Here is a 23,546-nt window from a genome sequence, read left to right as displayed (position 1 = left end):
TTGAAAGATTCATCTGAGAATGTCTGGTAAGTAATACAAATTTGTTATAAGTTATTGTTAAAGCAATATGAGCTGTATTTTTTTTATAATTTAATTTTGCTGCAAAAACCTGCTAGGTTGATAAGTCTGTGTGTAACTTAAATTTTTATGATAAATAAGATTTGAATAAATCATTAATTTTTGTCAGTAGAATGATTTCTCTTCTAAGGAATATACAGCAGATAAATTTTTGTACAGGGCGACAATAATTCAATTTTGCTCGGCATTTCCACAAAAGTATGGCTAACAGAAATTTAAAACCGAAGATATTTTTGTCATTTTATTAGAAAAAAACATTTTCGGGGGGAAAATTTCACCGTGAAAATTGCAGCTCATATTGCTTTAAATTAATATTGTGATAAATTCAACTGGACAGTGTTGCTGTGGAGATGATGACAGCAGATTTTGAAGCAGGTGTGTACTATTGATTTAAAAAAATTTCTCTATATGGCTAGACTAAGTCACTTTACTAAAGGTGAAAATTGTAGTTATAATTTATATTCATTTGTTCTACGAGTAAGAATTTGTATATTTATTCACTATTTATTTTTCAGGTTGGCATCGCAGGATGAACGTGAAGGCCCAAGGACTCTCTCTTCCTTTATATCACCTGATCCCCCTGCTGCTGAGGGAAGCAGAGTTGGTGAAGACAAGGATCGCCGCATGTGACCTGGAGAGGAACGTGAGGCAGATAGTGACAACCACGCAGAAGAAGATAGAAGATGCGGCAGCCAGATACATGGAGGACATCATCACCGCGTCCCATTTCCTGAAGGTCTGCGGATCTATCTACGCTGGTGTGTTTGACGTTTGAGGTGCGATGTGATGTACTGTGATGTACTGTGATTCTGTGAAACATTGTGTTTGTGTTGAGATAACTTACTTATTCATGTTTGTATATGATATTGTTTATGTATGTGTTATGTATTCATGTTTGCAGTTGAAAACATTGAAAATAAAAAAGAATATTTATTTTGCCTAGTTTTGTTGTTTTATCCAGGTGTTATCTCTAAATCATTGTGAAGGAAATATTATTTCATTTATACAAAATATTATAATTTGAGTAAATATTAATATGAAATATATCGTAATTCATCATATAAAAATTTATAACTATTTATATAATCCGATGTTAATATATATATATATATATATATATATATATATAATTATAATCATATATTAGAATAATTTGATTAGCCAAAGGTGTTAAAACTTATTTGGAGGCTCTCAATGGTAGGTTAATATCAATTTACTGTTACCACATAAATGTGTCTCATCAAATTTTTAATTACCCTAAGGTGTTATAACTCATTATTTGGAGGCTCTCCATGCTGATATCAATTTACTGTTACCACATAATTAATAGGCGCGAAACATCTCGGGGCGAAACGTCTCAGCGCGAAAGGTCTTTAGGGGCGAACCGTCCCGCACTCGTTTACACCGTCCCATAAGAAAATGGCTAATCAACAGAAAGTTAACCTGGGGCGTCTGCTATATAAACGATTAAGTCGTGAGATGAAAATTACAGCAAACCCAAAGGTACGAAATAAGATTTCACAGATTTTTATTATAAGTCGTTTACTTGTAATTATATATTATTGGATACAATTTTTTTAAAATAGGTATAAAACTTTAATCCGAATTTTCTCATTTGTATTACTCAGTTTCATGGCTTTTTAAAGCATTTTTCCTATTAATAACGTATTGCAACCCATATTTTCAATTACAATATGTAGGCCTCGTGCTATTGTTCACTGACTGCTTGTTCCTTTGTAATAAACAAGTGAACTTGGTCTGAAGATACGTATAGGTTGTTAGGTTTTCTCTATACTGATATATCTTGAAGGACAACAATAGATTCTATGGTGGCATATCTCTGCCCCTTGTGTGAAAGTTATTTTTCCATTAATTATGACGACATGCAAGATAAAGATGTTGACATGCACGATAGTTATGTCAACATGCAACATATAACTGTTGACGGCTTGGGGTAAAATGCTGACGATGGACCCTCCACTTTGGAGGGTCCATAGTGGAGGGGGTGGAGCTTGGTGTGTCAATCTTAATTTAGAGTTTGTTTGATCTGTCATTCCAATTTCATCATGCACCTTATAGCAAAAACATAAGGGTTGTTTATTAGAAATTGAAAAAAAAGGAGACGGAGGTCCTAACATTTAATGAATTTAGCAACTTCTAATGAACGTTATCAGGATACATAAATTACTCTATGTTTGTGTAACAATTATTCTGAGTCCAGTGAGACTGAACAGGAAGTTAACTCACCTCAACGTTGGGAGAGATTTATCTTTTTTTCCCCGAGTAACATTAATTGTATAAAAAATGCTACGGATGTGGACAATTACTTACAGAAAAATTTAGAAAACCACCCAATGATCCTGTTCTCGAACAGTATGATTATCGGAAAAATCTAAGTCTGAATTCCAAGTCACCAAGAGTGTCAGCTTCGTTGCAAAATATGTATTAATAATGCGGATTGTTGTTGGAGACAATGTCCGGTGTTTGAAATGTCTCATCCTTGTCATAGTGCATTTAGAAATTTCAGCACAATTATCTTCAGGACATAGGGACATTTAAAGGAAATGTAATATAAAATAAATTAATTATTTTTACAAGACTTACACTTTTGTAGAAAATTTGACATTATCATATTGAATATTTTCATAAGCTGTTATAAATTTAAAAAATTTTGTCCATTTCAGCAATAATGCAACTGTAATATTTTTACTATATATACATCTTGTGTAGAACTAATGAACAATATGTACTTTTAAAAAACCCAGCACCTAAATGAAAGTGCCATCATTCGTCATCGTCAATTAGGGGAGAGAAGTTTTATGTGCTTGTGTTTAAAAACAATGTGCCCCATTTTGTTTCTGATAACATAATTGGAATGACAGATCAAACGGACTCTGAATTAAGACTGACACACCAAGCTCCACCCCTTCCACTATGGACCCTCCAAAGTGGAGGGTCCATCGTCAACATTTTACCCCAAGCCAACTGTTGACATGCAAGAAAACTGCAATCAAATAAGAGTTATAAAAAATCTCAAATTTCGCCAACATGTGACATCCAAGATGCTTATTGATGTCAACATGCAACTTATTTATGTTTACATGCAAGATAAATATGTTGACATGCAACTTACGTATGTTTACATGCGAGATAAATAAGTTGACATGCAACTTATAAGTTGTATGTCAACATAACTAAGTTGTATGTTGACATAAATATGTTGCATGTCAACATATTTATATTGCATGTTAGCATAACTAAGTTGCATGTCGACATAAATAAGTTGCATGTCGACATAAAGAAGTTTCATGTTAACATAAATAAGTTGCATGTTGACTTTTAGCTATAGCATGACATATATGCAATAGGAGGACGAATACACGATGAAATCAAAATACATTGCTTGATTTACAAGCTATAAGTTTTAGTCTTTTTTTCACTCGGTTTAGCAGGGAGTTTTATTTTATTTGGTTACAGTGGTACAGTGGTTACAACTGTATTCTCTTGGTGACAAAAGGTAACATAGGTGACAAGCCTTTTTCTGTTAAGCAGGAGGTCTTATTTTATTTGGTTACAATGGCTACAGCTATATTCTCTTGGTGACATTAGGGTAACAGTAGTGACAGTCATTTTCTTGATTTACACCCCGGGGCTTATTTTACTTGGTTACATTGATTACAATGGTTACCCTAGCCCTATATGAACCCTAAACTAACTCTAATCAGACCCTAACTTACCATAACACCAAACCTAACCCTAATCCTAACCTAAACAAATTTGTAACCAATGTTACTAGAAACCACTGTAACCTGTCATAAGGACACCAAGGTTTGTAAATCATCCAGTAACCAATGTTACTGGTTACAAATAGAAAGGGGTAAAAGTCATGCAGGACTAATTTCTGGCCTTGACATTGACCCATACGCACATTGTATAATGCTTAAAAACTTATCCAGGTAAACTCATTCACTATTATAGGGGTATAATTTGTACCTGGTTATCATTTCTTTATGAGGACTTGTATAAATTTTTTTGGTTACATGTCAGTTTTTTTATTAGAGGTCAAGGTCAAAGCAGATCTCAAAGTAAAATCCTTATCCTTTGAAACAATTTTCTCTCCCTTCATACTTGGGCTTAACCTTAAACTATCTGTTAGTAAACATGTTAAAGTCAATGCAAATTTCTGTGCAAAATCATTTTTTAGCATACTTTGTTTGTTTTATTTGATTCATACTTCAACCAAAGAGTACCATAGTAAAGTGACCTTGATTTTGAACAAAGTTTCAATGTCAAAATTAAAAATGAAGTTAAGTTCCTTATATCTCGATAGTTTTTTGTTTTTTGTTGTTGTTTTTTTTTGGGGGGGGGGGGGGGGTGTTTCAATGATTAACAACTCGCCACTTTAAAGATATCCAAGGCTATATCACATATACCTATATACAGCTATATTTGATTTACAAATCTAAATAATATTATTGTTTTTAATTTCATAAGGGGTAGAAAGCAAATGATATGGATATAAATAATATTTAGTTATTAGTTATACTAAAAATAGTATACATGTAATGCGTGTATGACCAAAATCTTCATTTTCTTCAATAGGAAAAATTGTATGACACTCCAGCATTTCAATACATTGCAAATCAGTTCAGAGAGCATCAAGTTACCACCCAGAAATTATGCAAAGGACAGAATGAAGTGATGATGGTAGGTCAGACCTATCTTTGTATGCTGGAGAGTCTGCGAAAATCTGAGGTATGTCACATTCTTCCTCCTAGACTTACTAGGTAATTATTGACATCAAGATATCAATTTCTTTCCTGTTAATGCAATGGTTTAATGAATCAGATATCTTGATGCCAGTTTGAAAAATTGTAAACTTAAAAACCAGGTAACAGATTTGAAGAACAATCAAAACACAAACCAAACAAAAAAATTGTGAATACACATGCATACATGTACATTGACTGTAGATTTACTATTTTACCAGATCACTTATTATTATTAATTCCACATAAATACACTGTATATTTTTTTTTTTACATTTTTAAAGAGGTACACACACAATTATAATGATATCTATGAGGTTTATTCCATTTGTTTTCATTTAATTTCAGGAACTTGCTCAGATGTACAAAACCACAGAGAGATCTGTTGAACAGAGTGCAAATCTTGTTGGACTAAAAGTACCGACTGTTGACCATTGAAAGTAAAAATCAGAGGCAGCTATGAACAATGTGTCTAGCTATCTAACAACACCATTTAATGACGTTGCCTTATTTATTTTGCTTGCTATATGGACTGTCTAGAACTCGAAATGGATATTTGAACAGAGTTAATGATAAAAAAGAGAAAAATCTCCATAGAATATTTACAAGTAATTTCAAGTTTCAGATAACCAATCTATATTATATTTTCCAATTTTTATAGCAAATTTATTGCCATGCTGTTATTATTTTCAATGAATAAAGAATTTTGATTTAATCAGGGTTTTTTATCACCAGAATATTGGTGTCAAATTTTCTTTGATACTGCAATTTTCCATTTGATTATTATTGTCAACCTTAAGGTAAAATATTGATATATTTGTACGTTGCTTGATATTTTTTAAAGCTGCTTAGTCTGATTTTTTAGTAGTTAAAGGATAAAATTATTTTCATACAAACTAAATCTTTTAGAGAGTTACAAACTCTAAAAAATTGCAATCACAGAATCAGCATTCTTTGGAAGAATTGAAGCATATAAGAAAATGTTTGTTGGGGTACACAAAAATTGAGAACTTTTTTGTTTATCTTTGGACACCTGGTGAATCTTGCTTTGGGGCAAAAGTTATTCCTGCTTAATACTTGTATATTGTTCCAATCAATATATTCTAAAGAATCATCACTTGGTTCGCATGCACCCTATAAAGTGTAGATAGCTCCAGTTAATTTGAAGTTCAAAAGGTAAAAATGGTCTAGAAATTCACTGGTAGATTACTAATTATTAACCACTCAATATCTTGAAATTACTTTGCTTGAAAACACTTATACTTGTGCCCCAAAAGTAAAGGGGCACTTACTGATGTCCAGGTCATGTGGTCAAAGGTCAAATCACTTTAGATATCGCACGTTAATCTAAATACTGACCATTCAATATCTTTTTGAGAACCTGTTGCATTATAGTTATCAAATATACTACAGCAAAACTTGAATATAACGAACACGGATAACGCGAATTTACGGCTTTAATGAATTATTATTATTTCCCGGCAAATTTCTTATATAAACTTATAGAAAATTGATGTATATAACAAACAGGGCTACAACGACTTAATGGCTTTACCGAAGTAATTTTAAGACCCCCGCTGTCAAAATTTTAACTTATTTTATCATTTTTATAACGATTTTTTTCATTTCAAATTTCATTGAAAAAACATGCAATTTTAAGATGCATGTATAAAATACTCAATTTCAAATAGTATACAGAATTTTTTTAAAAATTGAAATGAAATGGTTATATTGACATTTTTTGTAAATGACGGTAAAACAAATTTTATAACTTAAGAATTAGTTTAGAAAACTGTTAGCCGGAAAAACCCTTAATTATTTTATAACGAATTCACTGTAATATTTTTTACGAATTCGTTATAAACATATAGCGAATTACGCCTATAACGAAGTTTTTCCTATGGTCTCTTGAAATTCGTTATAAACAAGTTTTGCTGTATTGGTAACTATATATATTAACTGGTTTCTATAGACATGTAACCACATAATTAAAGTACAAATCCTAGTTATTAATTTTAAAGTCACATTGTCAAGATTCAATCACCTCAGACAAAATGACATTGTTCATTAATATCTGGAGAACCTAATGACTGATGTCAAATTCAAATTAGGGGAGTTAAAAAAAATAGGTAAATGAATTATGTCCCCAATAAACATTTAAATGATATACGGTTACCCTCTATGTATTTATTTATAGATAGTATACAGTAATATTATATAGAGGGTATATAATTCATATATCACCCCTTACATGAAACAATTTATTGATAGAAATTTAGAGACGTGATTCGGGTGAACATAAAAGCCCTTGGGCATCTGGTGTAAATGTACACAGTAACAATATGCCGCATAAAATAAGAGGTCGGGTGTTTTTTCAATGTAATGTTCCAACTATTCATTTGCAATATACTTCGTTTGAATACTTGCAATGCTTTTGATCTTTTGGGATAATATTGTAATTTTTGCACCTTTTCGGGTAAATATTAGTCCTAGCTTAATAGTCTCTCTCGTGTGCACGCTTAATGATTTTATTGAAGATCGTACAAAAAAACACCAAGAAGACCAAGAAATTAAAAATGGAGGCAAAACACTGAACCTCTCAAGTAGAAAATATTTTATCGTTGATTTTGATATAGTTGGATCAAATTCAAAGTAAAAATGCCACTCGGCAATAAACCAACGTGTGAATTATGCAAATCCACAAATTCCACGATGTGGAGGAAAGGTAACAATGGAGATGTTATCTGCAATACTTGTTTTCTGAAACAAAGTTGCCCCGGTGGCGAAAAGGACGGTAATGATAGCAATGGAAGCATCCCCGAGCGAACGAAAAGTAACGGCAGCAATAGCCTAGCGGGCCCAGTGCTTAGAAAAAGTGCAAGGATTAAGCCAGCGAAACACAAGTACATAACAGCAGCCAAGGCATTGGCAACCAAGGGAAAAAGCAGACGGATGGTTTTTAAGAAGAGTGTAAATATCCTTTATATTTTTCCTTATTTTTTTTTTTAAACAACAGTTTGTTTTTTGGAATGTGTCCTTAAAAAGTGGCAACTTCAAAATTCAATAGACATACCGTTATTTGAAGGAAAAATAAAATGATAGCAACTGCATGGTTCTTCTAATGAACAGGTTGGGACCAATCTCCGAAATGAATGCTGGAGAAAACGTACCCAGGAGAAAACGTACCCAATTTATAGGGTACGTTTTCTCCAGGAGAAAACGTACCCGGGTACGTTTTCTCCAAGAGAAAACGTACCCTATGGAAATAATGAATAATGGTTTTCATAGATATTCTTAAATGAAATAAAATATACAATGAACATTTGTATCATTTGTTGCTGTAGTTTTTAAATGCATAGTCATAATGGTCAGGTACTTAAATTATTAAGACAATAATTTGTAACATAAACGAAACCGTTAAATAATTAGTTTTTATTGCAATTTCATTTGGAGAACTTAATAATGAGGGGTTTTCATAATGAGTATCTCAAGAAGTTGATATCGCGTTTTTTAAAACTATTTTTGAAAATTATCTATAAAACAAAGTTGCTTAATAAAACCAAGTCCAAGTCTTTTAAATATTTGTTTGATTCATATATATGGAAACTACTACGAGATGTAACATTAAACAGTCAATTTGCTTCCGACGCCACTGACATGTATAATGTGTGGAGAGTGAATATTTCTACCTCCTGCGCGGGGAGGCAATACATAATATTACATAATAACTCCTCAGGTATTTAATTGATTATCACTATAATTAAAATCGGGATCTTGCATAGAGAAACTCAAATCGGTAAAGCTACTGATAAATGGATAATTAGAAGAGGTAGACTAATATAAACACTTTATGACAGGTCATTATTTTGTACTAAAATAAAAGTTGCTACAATTATTATAAAGATATCATTCATAAAATGAATATATTTCTATACATCTATGCATTGAAATATGCATTAAAGTAGCATTTGAAAATTATTTAAAATGTCCAAATTATAAAATATTAAATTCCTTTATCTATGAAATTCTTACATTTCTGTATATTTATAATGCAAAATATTATTTAAAAGTATTAAAAACTATTAAGTAGTATAATTATGATTTTCATAGGGTACGTTTTCTCCAGGAGAAAACGTACCCGGGTACGTTTTCTCCTGGAGAAAACGTACCCTAGAGATTGGGTACGTTTTCTCCTGGGTACGTTTTCTCCTGACACCTCCGAAATGGGATAAAATAGCCCGTTTTGGGATATAATAGCCAAAATGGGGTATAAATTTACAGTGCTGAAAATAAAAAATTTTGATTCTGAAATTTTTGATATAAATCCGCATTAGAATAGATGAAATACAACAACTTTTGGTAAACAACTTTTTCTGTAGCTGTACTATTACGGAGATTGATCCATCAGTATTTCCAAAACTTCTTGGGGATCAATCTTATAAACTATAGACATATAAAAAAACATCTTAACCAAGGTTGTTGCATTTGATTCACATTAATGCAGATTTATATCAAAAATTTTCAAATGAATTTTTTTGCACTTTAAATTTATATCCCATTTGGGCTTTTATATCCCAAACGGGCTATTATACCCCATTTGGGAGATTGGTCCCAACCTGATTAAGGGTTGGAACCAATCGCTGAAAAGGGATGCATTACTTTAGATTCCATATTTACGTGAGTACTTTATTCTGCGTGAGATTTTAAAATCTGCAAGAGGTGCTTCTGGCAATTTTATGCAGATATTAATTCCTCACGTTTTATAAGGAATCTGCAGTAGCCTGTTCAGGATATAATAGCCCAAATGGGATATAAATTTTAAAGTGCAAAAAATAAAATTCTTTGATTTGGTAACTTTTATGGTAACATTAATGTATATCAAATGCAACACATTGGATTAACAAGATGTCCTATAGACCCCAAGAGGTTTTGAATATACTGAGGGATCAATCTCCATAATAGTATAGTTGTTTATTAAAAGTTGTTACATTTAATCTATCATATCATATTTTGAGCAAAAGAAAAATTTCCTTTTGTTTGCAGTTGAAATTTATATCCTTATTTGGGATATTCCCAAACAGACTATTTCATCCCATCTGGGCAATTGGCTCCAACCTGTTCAGTAAATCTTTTGTGAATAAGTGAATGAGATGATGTGTATGTTTGATATTCATTTCATTTGATTCACTTTTAAAGTAAGGCCCAAATAAAATATTGTTGGTCATTAATTGTTTGCATGTGGTTGCAGATTGACCCACTTAAAATATACCAGACCCCAATTTATTTTATTTTTACCTAGGCAGCTGCCTATTTATCAAATTTTTTTTAGTAGACTGTATGCCACATGTATTTAAACAAACTTAATAACATTTGATGAGATTAAAATATGTACATTGTTTTCTTTCCAGCAACCAATTAAGGCCCCTACTGCTGTGTCCACAGTTGTAACTGGAGAGAGCATTTATTATGATGTAAGTTTAAAAGATTAATGTATAAATTATTTTGGTGGTATTTAACCTCTTAGTCTTAAATCATAATCCTATACTAGATTTATTATATCTTTTAATTTCATTTCTTTTCCAGGGAATGTACTATCAGGCAGGTGATATTGTATCATTAGTTGACCACGATGGATCGGTATATTATGCTCAAATCAGAGGATTCATGCAAGATCAATACAATGAAAAAAGTGCAGTGTTGTCATGGTTACTACCCACACAAAATAGTCCAAAAGTTGGTTTCGACCCCTCAACATACATTTTGGGTAAGTTGTCTTCATGATTGCTTCAAAGCCAGACTACTTAAGTTTACACATATAACACTCGACCCACATGTATTTTATTACAGTTATGCTGCCTAAATACTGGTATGAATTGTCAAGATTTTCCTGGTTTTATATTTTCTTTTTATTTGTCATGTTTCATGCCCACAGGTCCTGAAGAGGACCTCCCCAGAAGAATGGAGTACATAGAGTTTGTGTGCCATGCTCCATCAGATTATTACAAATGCCGCACAGGTCCGTACTTAACTATTTCCCGTGAGCCAGAGCTGTGTTATATATGGACAACCATGGGAGAGAAAATTACCCCCGTTCCTAATTCCGATGAAATGTTTGGAATGAAAGATACCATAGGTTCAAAGGCACCAAGTATGAAGTTTAGTAAAGAGGACAAGAAAGGTCAGAAGAAACAAGACAAAGAAAAAAACTTTCCAGTGGAGGTTAAAAAAGAAATTATCGTTGATGACTCTTGAATGTTTAAACCTAATTCACATACTTTGTTACCAATAAATACTTAAACATGTTATTTAGAGTAGAAAGTAAAGGTCTGAATTAAAAAGAGAATAGAATATCACTTTGTAGTGCATCTCTTTTAGCTTAAGAGTTCTTGTTTTTAAAGAAATAAAACCACTGATCATGGACATTTCTGTTAAATGTGCTGATGATCAGTATTAATGTACATCACCACTATACATTTATACCCCTGCTCCGAAGGAAAAGGGGGGTGTTCTGTTTTACCTCTTGATGTCCTTCTCTGTTTGTCCATTTGTCTGTCCGTAACAAAAATATCTGCCGCATTTTTCTCAGCAACTATTCAGCAGATGCTTGAAATTTTAACGCAGTCTTTGTTTAGGCATGCCATATGGTGGGATCTCATTTTGTAGGAATCAGATGTCAATTTCCTAATTAATGTGGACAATGTTTATTTTTTGCATATATTTTCATTCAAGTTTTCGTCAAAGCAAAGATTCATTGCAGATGCTTGAATTTTTAAACACTATTTTTTAAGACACGCCATATGTTTGGATCTATTTTTGTACCAATCGGATGTCAACTTCCTATTAAATGTCACCTTTGCTTATTTTGTATATGTACATCAGAGCAGGGGTATTACTAGTGAGCATTGGCTCACAGATATCTTGTTTGGCATGCCCCATTGTAGCCTCCTATGCACAGCTGTGTAAATCAAGTGAAGTGGTGTAGCAATTCTGGAGTACACCGAGTGTACAGTTTTCTACACCAGTCAGAGGCATTTGTTATTGTGTGTAACACTGAAACCAGTATGTTAGGTGAACGTAATGATTAGAAACTTGACAGGGGATTATAAGTAATGTAATGGATTAGAAGTCCCATATATATTCTCCTTTTTATGAGAGCCATTACATTTGAAGTGTTTTTATTATATTGCATCTACTGGTATATTGGGAAAAAGCCTTAGATCGTCGCTAAGCATCACGGTCATTTGTAATATCTGCATCCTTGTCCACCATTTTTATGCCTATCTTCCCTACACTACACCATAAAGGTGTACTTGATATACAATTATACAAAATGTTTACACCAGTGTTCCTAATTAAGCTAAGTCAAACTATGACTTGACTAGATTCTATGACCGTCACGGGGTAGTGGGGAGGGGGGAATCTAGAATATTCTTATAATGATTTGACAAAACTCAAACCTGTATGTTCATCAGTAGATTGTGAAAGAATATTAATGCATTTCAGTCACAAAATTTAAACCCCAAAGGAGCCAATTACAGACCCCTAGAGACCATTATTTGAAATTATATACAATGGCTTATGCATATTTATTAGATGTTTTTTGTTATTTGATTTTTCGTCATAGGATTTTTATAACACCATACCTTTCAGCATTCCCTTATTATCTCCCCTATGAATAGAAGCCCGTTTTCTTTTTTTTTAAGAAACTTAAAAACCCTTTACCCAAACATGATTTGTGCAAGTTTTCTTAAATTGGCTCAGTGGTTCTGGAGAAGTCTAAAATGAAAAAAAAAAAGTTTCTTGACAAAAGGCGATCTCTCATAGGAAAGCGGTGTGAAATTAGTCCTTCACCCAAGAATTCCAAGTGAAATAGCCTTCAATTTCTGGACAGGGTCAGAAACTAAAAGACAATGAATGAAGGGAAAGTGCTTATCAGAAAAAACTTACTTGAATATTTGTGCTGCATTTGAACTACTAAAGAAAAAAACCAAACAATATTTGGGGCATTCAAAATTTTATTCCAAAAAATCAATTATACAAGTAAATGGTTTTGATTTCACTGACTAATTGAAATAAAATTCCATCCAATTGTAACAAAATACCAACCACTCCATCAAATAATAATTTATAAACAAATTTTTAAGGACTCTCCCTTGGCAATAAGAATTTGCTTTACTTGTACATGTATTTCTAACATGAATTCTGATCAGTTGTCCGACTTTCATTGAAAATGTTAATTTAAGCTATAGATATGTACATGTACTTTTAAATTACATGGATTGGTAAATACAGTCTAACACCAAATTAAATTATCCATCTACATAAACACATCATTGAAAACAATGTAAGCTATATACAGAATAATTCAAAACCTTGCAATAAAATCAGTTGGAAAGCTTTTTAATAGAAAAATTTAGGCAATAAACTGCACATAAAGATGCCCTCAAACCACACCCCAATGACCCCATACATACAAGCATGTCATACCACTCCAAGAAAAAAGTACATTACTCGTAGAGTGTACATGAAGAGAACTAATCTATTTGTAAACTCATGAATAAAAATGCTGCAGAATTTAAAAAAAAAAAAAACAGATTTGGAAATTCCTTGTTCTCTTTAAATGGGATGGTTAGCGAGTACATAGAGAACAGGTTATTTTTCTGTGCTTGGTCTAGATGTTACAGTGATCAATAAGTGACCAGCAATTTAAATGCATATTTACTAAAGTTTGATTTAACCACCCCCATTCTTCTGACTCTCTTCATTTCTCTCATCAGTAGTCTGGCCAGAGTAAAAGAAGGGGATGATTTAAATTTTGTCAGACTATATGTTCTACAAAATGAATTATACTCTTATCTTGTCATACTGTAATACAGCTTTCCTCATTAAATTACAAGTATTTCACTATCGATAACAATCTCTAACAATTATGACAAAAGTAAACAAAGAACTTGCTAATGATAATGACACCTAAGCAAAGCAGCAAAGAATTTTAGTTGAATCCAAAATTAATCAATACACATATACATGTATATTAAGGTGGTATGGGACATCTGTTGATATTAATACATTATTTTTACATTATCCAGTGTCTCTGTCTGTTATAACATGTACTACTTGTATCGATTTTGTACTATATAACCCATAATACAAATGACAATTGGCGGGGTTTGCTTAATTATATTTAAAAATTTAATCGTACGATGGCCTGAAATTATATAAATATAAGTAATAAGGAATCATTCTTTGAATATTATGAGGTGATAATTTCGGCCGGGGAATGATCAAATCTATCATAAAGCCCTCCCGGCTTTATTGGATTTGATCACGCCTCGACCAAAATTATCACCTCATAATACTCAAAGAATGATTCCTTATTCCTTATATAATTAAAATACTTTAACAGTTATGAAATGTTAAAATATTTGACCCCAAAAAATGGAAATCAAGACTTTAAACCCATTGCACTATGCTTTTAAGTAACAATTTCCGGCAAGAAAAAGTACAGGTATATAAAATTATGCTTGATTCAATTGGAAGTACAGTGTATGTCACAATATGTAGGTGTCCCATACCACCTTAAACATATGTGAACAAAATGGGTAATCAAATCATCATTGTTACGAATTTGGCAATTCTGGCAAACAGACAAAAGGAATTCAACCTGAGCACAAGGAATAGTTAATAAAGAGGTGGTGGATTAAATGGAAGTTTTAGACATGTTTTTTTTTTTTATGAAACCATACATTCATATGAAACATATGCACTTGCACTATACATGTGTGTATATCACAACACACTGTGAAACGTAATACTTTTTCATACGATTTATTGTGGAAAAGTTAAATATGGAAAAGTTGTGATGTTCATGTCTTAAAGTACTCCAGCCCATATTTTCATGTATAACATTTTAACCCCAATATTTTCCACATAAAATCACATACAAACTAGTACATAATAACTTTATTTTCCTTCAATTTAAGAGCAGTCTCTGAAAGGTACAATCAGTACCTCTTTGAGAACAGATCTAAAGCACCAATGTTTTGCTGAAAGTCCAATACACACAATGTAAAGTCATTAGTTACCCGGTCTTGTACTTTACCGAGATTGCTTATTAATTATTGTCTTTTAAAAGATGGTACAGGATACATGAATTATTAAAAATTAATTACCGGTATAAACAATACTAAGTGTGTATCAAAGAGAGAAAAGTTTTCATCAAATGCTCAAAATCAGTTCATTAACACAGATTTCCAACAATGTCTAAAATGTTTAACCTCTTGTGAATCTTAACATCATTTTGGCACTGCAATATAATACAATGAATAACATAGCACTTCAAAATTACATATTCTATATGCATTTTATTAATAAAGAACATTATCTTTTTAACTAACCTTAAGAATCACAAAATTGCAGGTATGGGTGTAAATATTCACACAAAAAATAAAAACATTCACCAAAAACAAATCATCTCACTGAAATAAAACACATCTTAACTCTTGGAATTGTTCAACAACTCAATTTCTGATCTATATGATGAAAATTTGGGAAAAAAATACCAGTTGCGTTGTCAAACTTAAGTCAATAAAAGAAAAAAAAAATTTACAAAAACAAAAGTTTTTAAAAGGAAATCCAAACAGATCTTTTGATAAGAGAATTCCAGTTGTGAGATTCTTTGCATTCAAATGTCAAAATAGGATTTTAAAATTGAATTTTAAGAAAATGATGAATCATTTCTCTTATTGTTTAAAAACATCATTATAACAAAATCAACATCTTTGGTAAAATTTTGAAGAATGTTTAGATTTTGGGTTGTTTTTCAATTCATTTGACAGATCAGATCTACACAAGAAGTTATCGTTCCTCTAGTCCTGGCATGGGGAACTGGCTGGCAAAGCTCTCCACCTCTCCCCGCAGCTTGTTGATCTGGCCCTGAATATCCTCATTCTCTATCACTGCATGGCGGAACTCTTTCAAAGTTTCTGTGGAAAAATATAATCCAAACATGATCAAGAACTAATATTTCTATGTTCAACAGGACAAGTGTCATATCTAAAATCACAAAAGAGAGACTTTTTCATTAGTTTCATTCAATAACAAAATACTTCACAAACTGAATGCTTACTTGAATACTTTTTGGCATTTATTCCTATCTGCACTCCTCGATCTAGAAATTCACAGATTTTCTCAAAATCCTTCTCCTTCATTCCACGGGAAGTCATTGCAGGGGCACCTGAGATTCAAATGTTCAAAATGCAAGAGCCATATGTACATGTATGTACAGAAAATGGTTATCATATTCATATCTCAAACAAATGATCAGATAATTTCTATCTATGAGCAACAAAGCATTGGAATCGCCAGACTTCATTTAAGATTCCCTAGGAATTAACATCCCCATCAATACTGTGACACTGCTTTACATGTACTTCATTTTAAAAAAAGAACATGTATAAAATAAATTGAAATTATACAGTTATGGCAGTATATGACTTTATCTTCCCAGGTGATTGTACAGTACATTTGTACCTATTCTGAGTCCTCCGGGAGTCATGGGACTTTTGTCTCCAGCACAGGTGTTCTTGTTGACAGAAATCTCGCACAGCTCAAGAATCCGCTCCACTCTAGCACCATCTGTTCCCTTGGATTTCAGATCCACCAACACAAGATGATTATCGGTACCCCCTGAAAAATCAGTCAGCTTTGTTGTGAGAAAGTACCAGTACTTTAAAACATCAGGCTGTTTGTATGTTCCATTAAGCAATATTAAACACTACTTGATATGACTTACCAGAAACTACATTATATCCTTTATCCAATAAGACTTTGGCCATGACTTTGGCATTTTTGATCACCTGCAGCTGATACTCTTTGAACTCCGGAGATTTAGCCTAAGAGAAAACCATAAAATAAACACAAACATACCAAGTACACATTTCCTGCATAAGTTTTATAAGCTTAATATTGGTTACCACCTTTTATTTGATAAAGAAATATTAAGTACATAATTTAAGCTGTGCATTACAGTAAAGAACAGTGTCTACAACATTGCACTTTTTTCACAATTAAATAACTTTGAAGAGCAATCATATACCGTAATCTGTCCCAGCTTATCAAATCATTTACTATCAATTCTTAACAGAATTCTGTTTTGTGAGACTGACTAACGTTTCCCAACAGAAATCATCACCTGTTTGAGGGCGACTGCTAGGGCCCCAATCTGGTGCTGATGAGGTCCCCCCTGTAGGGCCGGAAACACAGCGTTGTTTATCTTCTTTTCCAGGTCATACATGATGTCATTTCCTTTTTTGTCCACTCCTTTTTTGCCTTTACGGTAGAATATCATCCCAGATCTAAAGTAACATACAATTAAACCAATTTATATAAAATTTCTCCTAAATAAAGTTTCCTTTCAGAAGCACACTATAAAATATGATGAAGGTTGCAGATGGAGAGTTGGATAAACATATTATGTATGTCCAACTCTCCAGCTGCAACCTTTGAACTTAGGATTTTTGTTACATAATCCTTGGTTCCTGGATCTTGAAACTTGGGGACATTTAAGATAACCAGATAAAATATAGTGCTCTCTCTTCTGATGCTTGGACTGAATGCTTTACCTGGGTCCCCTCAGTGTCTTGTGGGTGGTGGAGGTAACAACATCAGCATGTTCAAAAGGACCAGGAATAACATCAGCTGCCACCAGTCCTGATATATGGGCCATGTCAGCCAGCATGTAGGCATTCACCTCATCACAGATCTGTCACAAACAGAAAGAACACACGCCATCAATGTTAACCAAGATCTTCTGGCACGAGACTTAATATAGAGGGCATTCATTGAATCACAGTAGGATAGCAATGGGGAATATGTTGGCTAAATGGTACAGAGTACACAACATTTTACGACAAAGAATTTCCCTTAGACATCAGTACCTCTCTATAAGCTTTGTAGTCCAGTAGGCGAGAGTAGGCTGTGGTTCCTGCAATGATCAGCTTTGGACGGAAAAGACGAGCAGATTCCCTGAGTTTGTCGTAATCAATGTACCCTGTCTTGGGCTAAAGGAATAAAAATGCTTCATGAATAAGCTATCTAAGAATACTGTTTACTCAAATAAATGTTTAATATATGTTAACATTCAGTATCTAATCAAAGATCCAATTTCATACCACTTCTCATCGACAAGAATTTAAAACTGCAGATGTAATTATGTAGAATTCTATTTTTCTATCTAATTTTACTCTTAGCATTTTCATACATCTATTCTGTATGGCATGGATTCAAAAAACACTGAAGTAGCTGAGATCCTCCTGGTATCAGTCATAAATCCATGAGTTAAACTGAAAACCAAAGCAAAAACAATGCATTTTTATTATTTCATTGTATGTACATGAATTTTTCTATATGTAACACCAGGCAAGAATGGAATATATAGTTCAGCTTCAAATGACCATCAATAACATGAACACTGCAAATACATGTATAACCTTGTTTTAACAGAATCTTAAAGGGGCATGGTCACGGTTTTGGTCAAATTCTATTTTTCTGTTTTTATTAACGTATTTATAATGCTTTAGGAATGCATTTCTAGTGATCAAGTCAAATCTGACGGCCAGTTGTAGAGTTATGAGCTAGATACAGGGCTCATAAATTTTTGTCATGTAAACAAGGCTCGTGCCCTGTTTTTGTTTACATATGTTCAATATACCAGTCAAAAATCATTTTCAAGTTGATTTGTCTGTCTGCTTATTCATTTTAAGCATGAATAAACAGTTCCTAACGTTTAACGCATTCATTTTAGGTCTACAACTGGAATTTTTACTTCAACATTCAAAACATAAACAAAAGCTTTGTTTACATATCAAAGAATTGTAAGATCTGTAACTTGCTTATAACTCAACGATGGACACTCAAATTTGAAATGACAATTAAAAATGCCTTAGTGAAGCATTGTAAACATTAATATTGGGGATATAATTTTTGACCAAAATCGTGACCATGCCCCTTTAAATCAAGTTCAAATACTAAATACATGTGTATCAATGTGAAAGCTAACTTTTCAGCATTACATATACCATGTAAAAGTGAATTCATTATGATCAGCAATACTCACTGTCCACCATCCGGTAGATCCAGGCCCATAATTCTGTCATGTGGCTTCAGTAAGGCAGTGAAGGCCTCAAAGTTAGCAGGACTACCAGAGTAAGGCTGTACATTCACCCCCCACTGGTGAGGGTCCAGGCGGAAAGCCTCCAAAGCTCTCGTCTGACACAGACTTTCGACTTTGTCGATGAATACATTTCCTCCATAGTACCTGTAAAGTGCCTCATTTCTTTAGGTCACTAACAAATTTATATACAATTATGAGATGATACATGTACAGTGTTTTAAATAAATTGTGATTGTAGGATGGTTAATACAGTGAGTTTACAGAATTGGTGACTGACCTTGCACCAGGGTAACCCTCGGAGTACTTGTTAGTAAGACAGGATCCCAATGCTTCCTGGACCGATCGACTCGCAAAGTTCTGAGATGTGAAAATGAATAGTCTTATATTAACAGTTGAGCAGTTCTATACTTCTGGTTAATCATGGTTCTATACTTCTGGTTTATCATGATTCAATACTTCTGGGTTATCATGATTCAATACTTCTGGGTTATCATGATTCAATACTTCTGGGTTATCATGGTTCAATACTTCTAGTTTATCATGGTTCTATACTTCTAATTTATCATGGTTCTATACTTCTGGTTTATCATGGTTCTATACTTCTGGTTTAACATGGTTCTATACTTCTAGTTTATCATGGTTCTATACTTCTAGTTTATCATGGTTCTATACTTCTGGTTTATCATGGTTCTATACTTCTGGTTTAACATGGTTCTATACTTCTAGTTTATCATGGTTCTATACTTCTGGTTTATCATGGTTCTATACTTCTGGTTTATCATGGTTCAATACTTCTGGTTTATCATGGTTCTATACTTCTAATTTATCATGGTTCTATACTTCTGGTTTATCATGGTTCTATACTTCTAGTTTATCATGGTTCTATACTTCTAGTTTATCATGGTTCTATACTTCTAGTTTATCATGGTTCTATACTTCTGGGTTATCATGGTTCTATACTTCTGGTTTATCATGGTTCTATACTTCTAGTTTATCATGGTTCTATACTTCTGGTTTAACATGGTTCTATACTTCTGGGTTATCATGGTTCTATACTTCTGGGTTATCATGGTTCTATACTTCTGGTTTATCATGGTTCTATACTTCTGGGTTATCATGGTTACTTAACATAATTTTCATGTTTGTTGACAGCATTTCTTGAAATTGATTTGATGTTGTTACATACTTTTATGTTGTTTACACATTTCTTAATAAAAATCAATTTGATGTTGTTTGGGTTTTTTAATTTGATGTCATTACATTTCATAAGTAACATCTATCTTAAGGAGAACACTGACCTTTGTACTTAAAATTCTTTTCAATTCATTATCTCAAGGTGAATATAAATAACAGAATTCATAATGAGCCCAATTATACATAATACACTGTTCTGATTTACATCATATGCTCTCTCTATTCACATGAGCTCACATGACCTATCACACACCTTACAAAGCAGTAGAGTTCAAGACCATTGTCAACATTTCAGTTTACAGGAGTTATTTATAGACAGTGAGGCACATGACAAGCTCCATTTACTACCTAGACCATTGACAACTTCAGGGATTACCTCAGATGCTATGAGTTCCAGACCATTGACCTGCCTCTTTTTCTCCTGTTTGATGATGGACATCAGTTCCGGATCATCCTCCTCCAAACTCTCTCTCCCAGTCCATAAGGTCCGTATAGCTTGCCTGGTCAAAAGCCTCCGGGACAGCATCTAAATTGTATAAACCAACATAACTATTCAAGAATCAGCAAACCAGTGCATTCCCTCACAAGAAGAGCATGTTTCCGTTTCTTTATATCTGGATGCAAAATATTTCCACTATAACACACAGATTGCTAACTAAAGGCATATTTTTTATTGATATTTTGTCACTGATAACTGCTACTAAGTTTGGCTCCTATGGTAAGTTGGTAACCGACATCTCCATTGAAGAAATCAACAAGGTGATTTTTATAACAAGTTACATTTATCTCATCACTTTGTGCTTATTCATGGTATTCCAGCATGTCATTTATTTTTAATTGAAATACAATGATTTTCTTCATAGATTTACATGTAGCTCATGCAAACATACTGCCATAGAGAAGTGATGTACAGATTTCCAAGTAAATGTTCCAAAAGCTAATGAATATTTACTGAAATTATAGTTCTTAAACCAGTATTTTTCCTGAAAACAAAAATAAAATATTGTTTAATCACCAGGTGTCTTTAAAGCTGCTTGGTCCGATTTTATATCAAATTTTATGCACGCTTTTTAACGATGGCTATGCTTAGTATATGTATAATAATAGACATTGCAGTAGTTTTTCCAGTCAATTATACCAAATTTCAATAAAGAAAAATACGTACAAAATTTGCTAACAAAACAAACGACATTAAAAGGTACCGCGTTATTTCGCCTCATGTTAAATTTCACCCCTGACGACGAGACGGCTATGATTGTATTACGACTTTGACCTCGCTTTAAAAAAAGGTCGAAATGATCAGACAAATTATAAATAAACATGTGTACGTTTTGTTCGCTAATATTTCTGAAGTCTGCTTTCTTTACAATCGATGCATAGCATGCGGGTTGAATAACCCCAATCATTTGGGGGACGAAACCAAGCCGTTTCCTTTTCTAAACATTCCCGTGATGCGTTTTGGTTTGTTTTTTCGTTTGCCCAAACAGAAATTATTTTTATTTACTTTGAATATTTCTAACTTTAAAAGGAGACTGATTCTGCTGGAGTAAATAGGAGAAAGTCCATAACTTTCTAAGATAAATGATTTGTATGGAAACAAATTTGATACTGTAATAACAAAAAAATCGGACCTAGCGGCTTTAAAAAATCTTTTTCTGAATGAACACACCTGCATTTTTGCAACACATACACTAAAAAATTGAAGCTTCCTTCTATCTCATCAAATATACCTTTTTTATTAACATTAAATATTCATTTTCGCATGTTTAGTAATGGTACATAACAGGTGATAACCAACTTAATATGAACAAAAAATTTTAATAACCTTTAAGTCTCCTATCTTATTCTTTTCAGATACTTTAAACTGATACACTCAATTACAAGGAAATTGAATGCCAATTGATATGTAAATTAGACATTAATCATGTTCATTGTTATTCTTAGATGTTAGACCTGGATGATTATCAAAGACCAGCAAAAAAGCTGGCAAAAGGCAGTCATTGATTTTCTAAAATTCAATTTATAACCACACAACATTAAGTCAAAACTCTGAATCTTTTCAACGGTCAGAATTTTTTTTTTTAAATTAATACTTTAAGAAATAAAACTTTACCTTTATGCTGTATGTTGTATTTGTGTACAGTATTAAATCAAGTTTAAGAATGACATTAACATTTTTTTATGTAAGACTCAACTTCTAACATCAAAATATCAAGGACAAAATACCAGTAACTGTTCAACATTCTGAATGATGTATTTTGTGCCAAACAAATAATGTGCCTGCTTAACTGCTTTGGAAACCTGGGGCCTTTTTTTTTTTTTTAATGAATTCTTACATTTTTCCTAGAATGACCATTAAAACACATTTATACATTTTTATTTTATAAATGCTTTAATAACTAGTATATAGTTGCAATATTGAGGCAATATAGTGTTCACAACTTGGTAATGTCACACATTAGGCCTATTATGTAAAACAATATACCGATGATAGAAATACTTAAATCAAGTAATGTCTTTTAATATTGACTTGCCAAATCTTTCCTTGAAATAACTGGTTAATTTTCAATTGAGGTCATTGTATCTTTAAAAAAAACCTACAGCCTGCAATGCCAGATAGGTCTAGTACAGACCAGTCAATGATTTTTAGTTACCATTGTGCAGCAGACAAACTTTTAAGTTTTCAGTCAAAATGTCACAGTGACGTTCATGAAAGAAAGATAATAAAAGCAAACAGATCCTGAATATGTCCGACTTTGAATCGAATTCCTTTGTAACATTCTTTTCTGAAATATGATTTACGTAAACTTCTACAACCTATGTCTTGATTCAATATGTGCACTGATATTATCAATCATGCGGGTTTAAAAAATATTTTATTTAGAAAACAGCTAATCTTCAAGCCAATCGTCATTTTCTCCCTAGAGTCTACTTCATGTTATTGAACTTATTCATACTTACATCTCTGATGCTGAAGGATATTATCCCGACACGAGCCATTGTAAACTGGTAGTCCGCAGATTCGTAATAAAGTCGGGAACCAGCAAAGACTAAATTACGGAATCCAGTACCTGCTACAATATTCGACTTTCTTTAAAGGCAATGACATCCGATAAAATTACCTATAGGAGTTTAAAGTAAAACGAGAAATTGTAATTGTATGACAGGAAATTAGGAATATTCATTTTTTTTATTTACAGAATTAACTATGTACAATGAACTAAAAATGCGATTCTCAGAGAGAGAGAGAGAGAGAGACAGAGAGAGCATTCAAATTCAACCCCCTCCTGTGGTAAGGATTATGATTTTTGAGGTTTAAACGTGAACAAAGC

The 23,546-nt window shown here is 32.7% G+C and overlaps 3 protein-coding genes across 3 annotated transcripts; 2 read left to right on the top strand and 1 right to left on the bottom strand.

Annotated features, from left to right (window-relative positions):
• The first annotated feature begins 1,481 nt into the window (after window positions 1-1,481).
• On the top strand, window positions 1,482-5,562 carry LOC128164099 (protein FMC1 homolog). Its single transcript, XM_052827870.1, has 3 exons — window positions 1,482-1,581; window positions 4,681-4,833; window positions 5,196-5,562. Exons 1-3 carry the CDS (start codon window positions 1,498-1,500, stop codon window positions 5,283-5,285), a joined length of 327 nt encoding a protein of 108 aa, XP_052683830.1. The 5' UTR covers window positions 1,482-1,497; the 3' UTR covers window positions 5,286-5,562.
• A 1,829-nt stretch (window positions 5,563-7,391) lies between these two features.
• LOC128182356 (GATA zinc finger domain-containing protein 1-like) lies at window positions 7,392-11,707 on the top strand. Its single transcript, XM_052850957.1, has 4 exons — window positions 7,392-7,817; window positions 10,256-10,318; window positions 10,431-10,611; window positions 10,780-11,707. The coding sequence occupies exons 1-4, from the start codon at window positions 7,506-7,508 to the stop codon at window positions 11,097-11,099; spliced, it is 876 nt and encodes a 291-aa protein (XP_052706917.1). The 5' UTR covers window positions 7,392-7,505; the 3' UTR covers window positions 11,100-11,707.
• A 1,691-nt stretch (window positions 11,708-13,398) lies between these two features.
• LOC128182347 (serine hydroxymethyltransferase, mitochondrial-like) lies at window positions 13,399-23,306 on the bottom strand. The gene is made up of 12 exons (XM_052850944.1): window positions 23,176-23,306; window positions 20,591-20,740; window positions 19,298-19,377; window positions 18,964-19,164; window positions 18,109-18,190; window positions 17,786-17,908; window positions 17,471-17,610; window positions 17,041-17,203; window positions 16,642-16,741; window positions 16,380-16,535; window positions 15,976-16,083; window positions 13,399-15,832 (listed from the first exon to the last, which is right to left on the bottom strand). Exons 1-12 carry the CDS (start codon window positions 23,212-23,214, stop codon window positions 15,705-15,707), a joined length of 1,470 nt encoding a protein of 489 aa, XP_052706904.1. The 5' UTR covers window positions 23,215-23,306; the 3' UTR covers window positions 13,399-15,704.
• Between the last annotated feature and the right edge of the window lie 240 nt (window positions 23,307-23,546).

The sequence above is a fragment of the Crassostrea angulata genome, chromosome 1, assembly GCF_025612915.1.
Source record: "Crassostrea angulata isolate pt1a10 chromosome 1, ASM2561291v2, whole genome shotgun sequence".
NCBI lineage: Eukaryota > Metazoa > Mollusca > Bivalvia > Ostreida > Ostreidae > Magallana > Magallana angulata.
The sequence above is the reverse complement of the archived record's forward strand: the minus strand, read 5'-3'. Positions and strand labels throughout refer to the sequence as shown.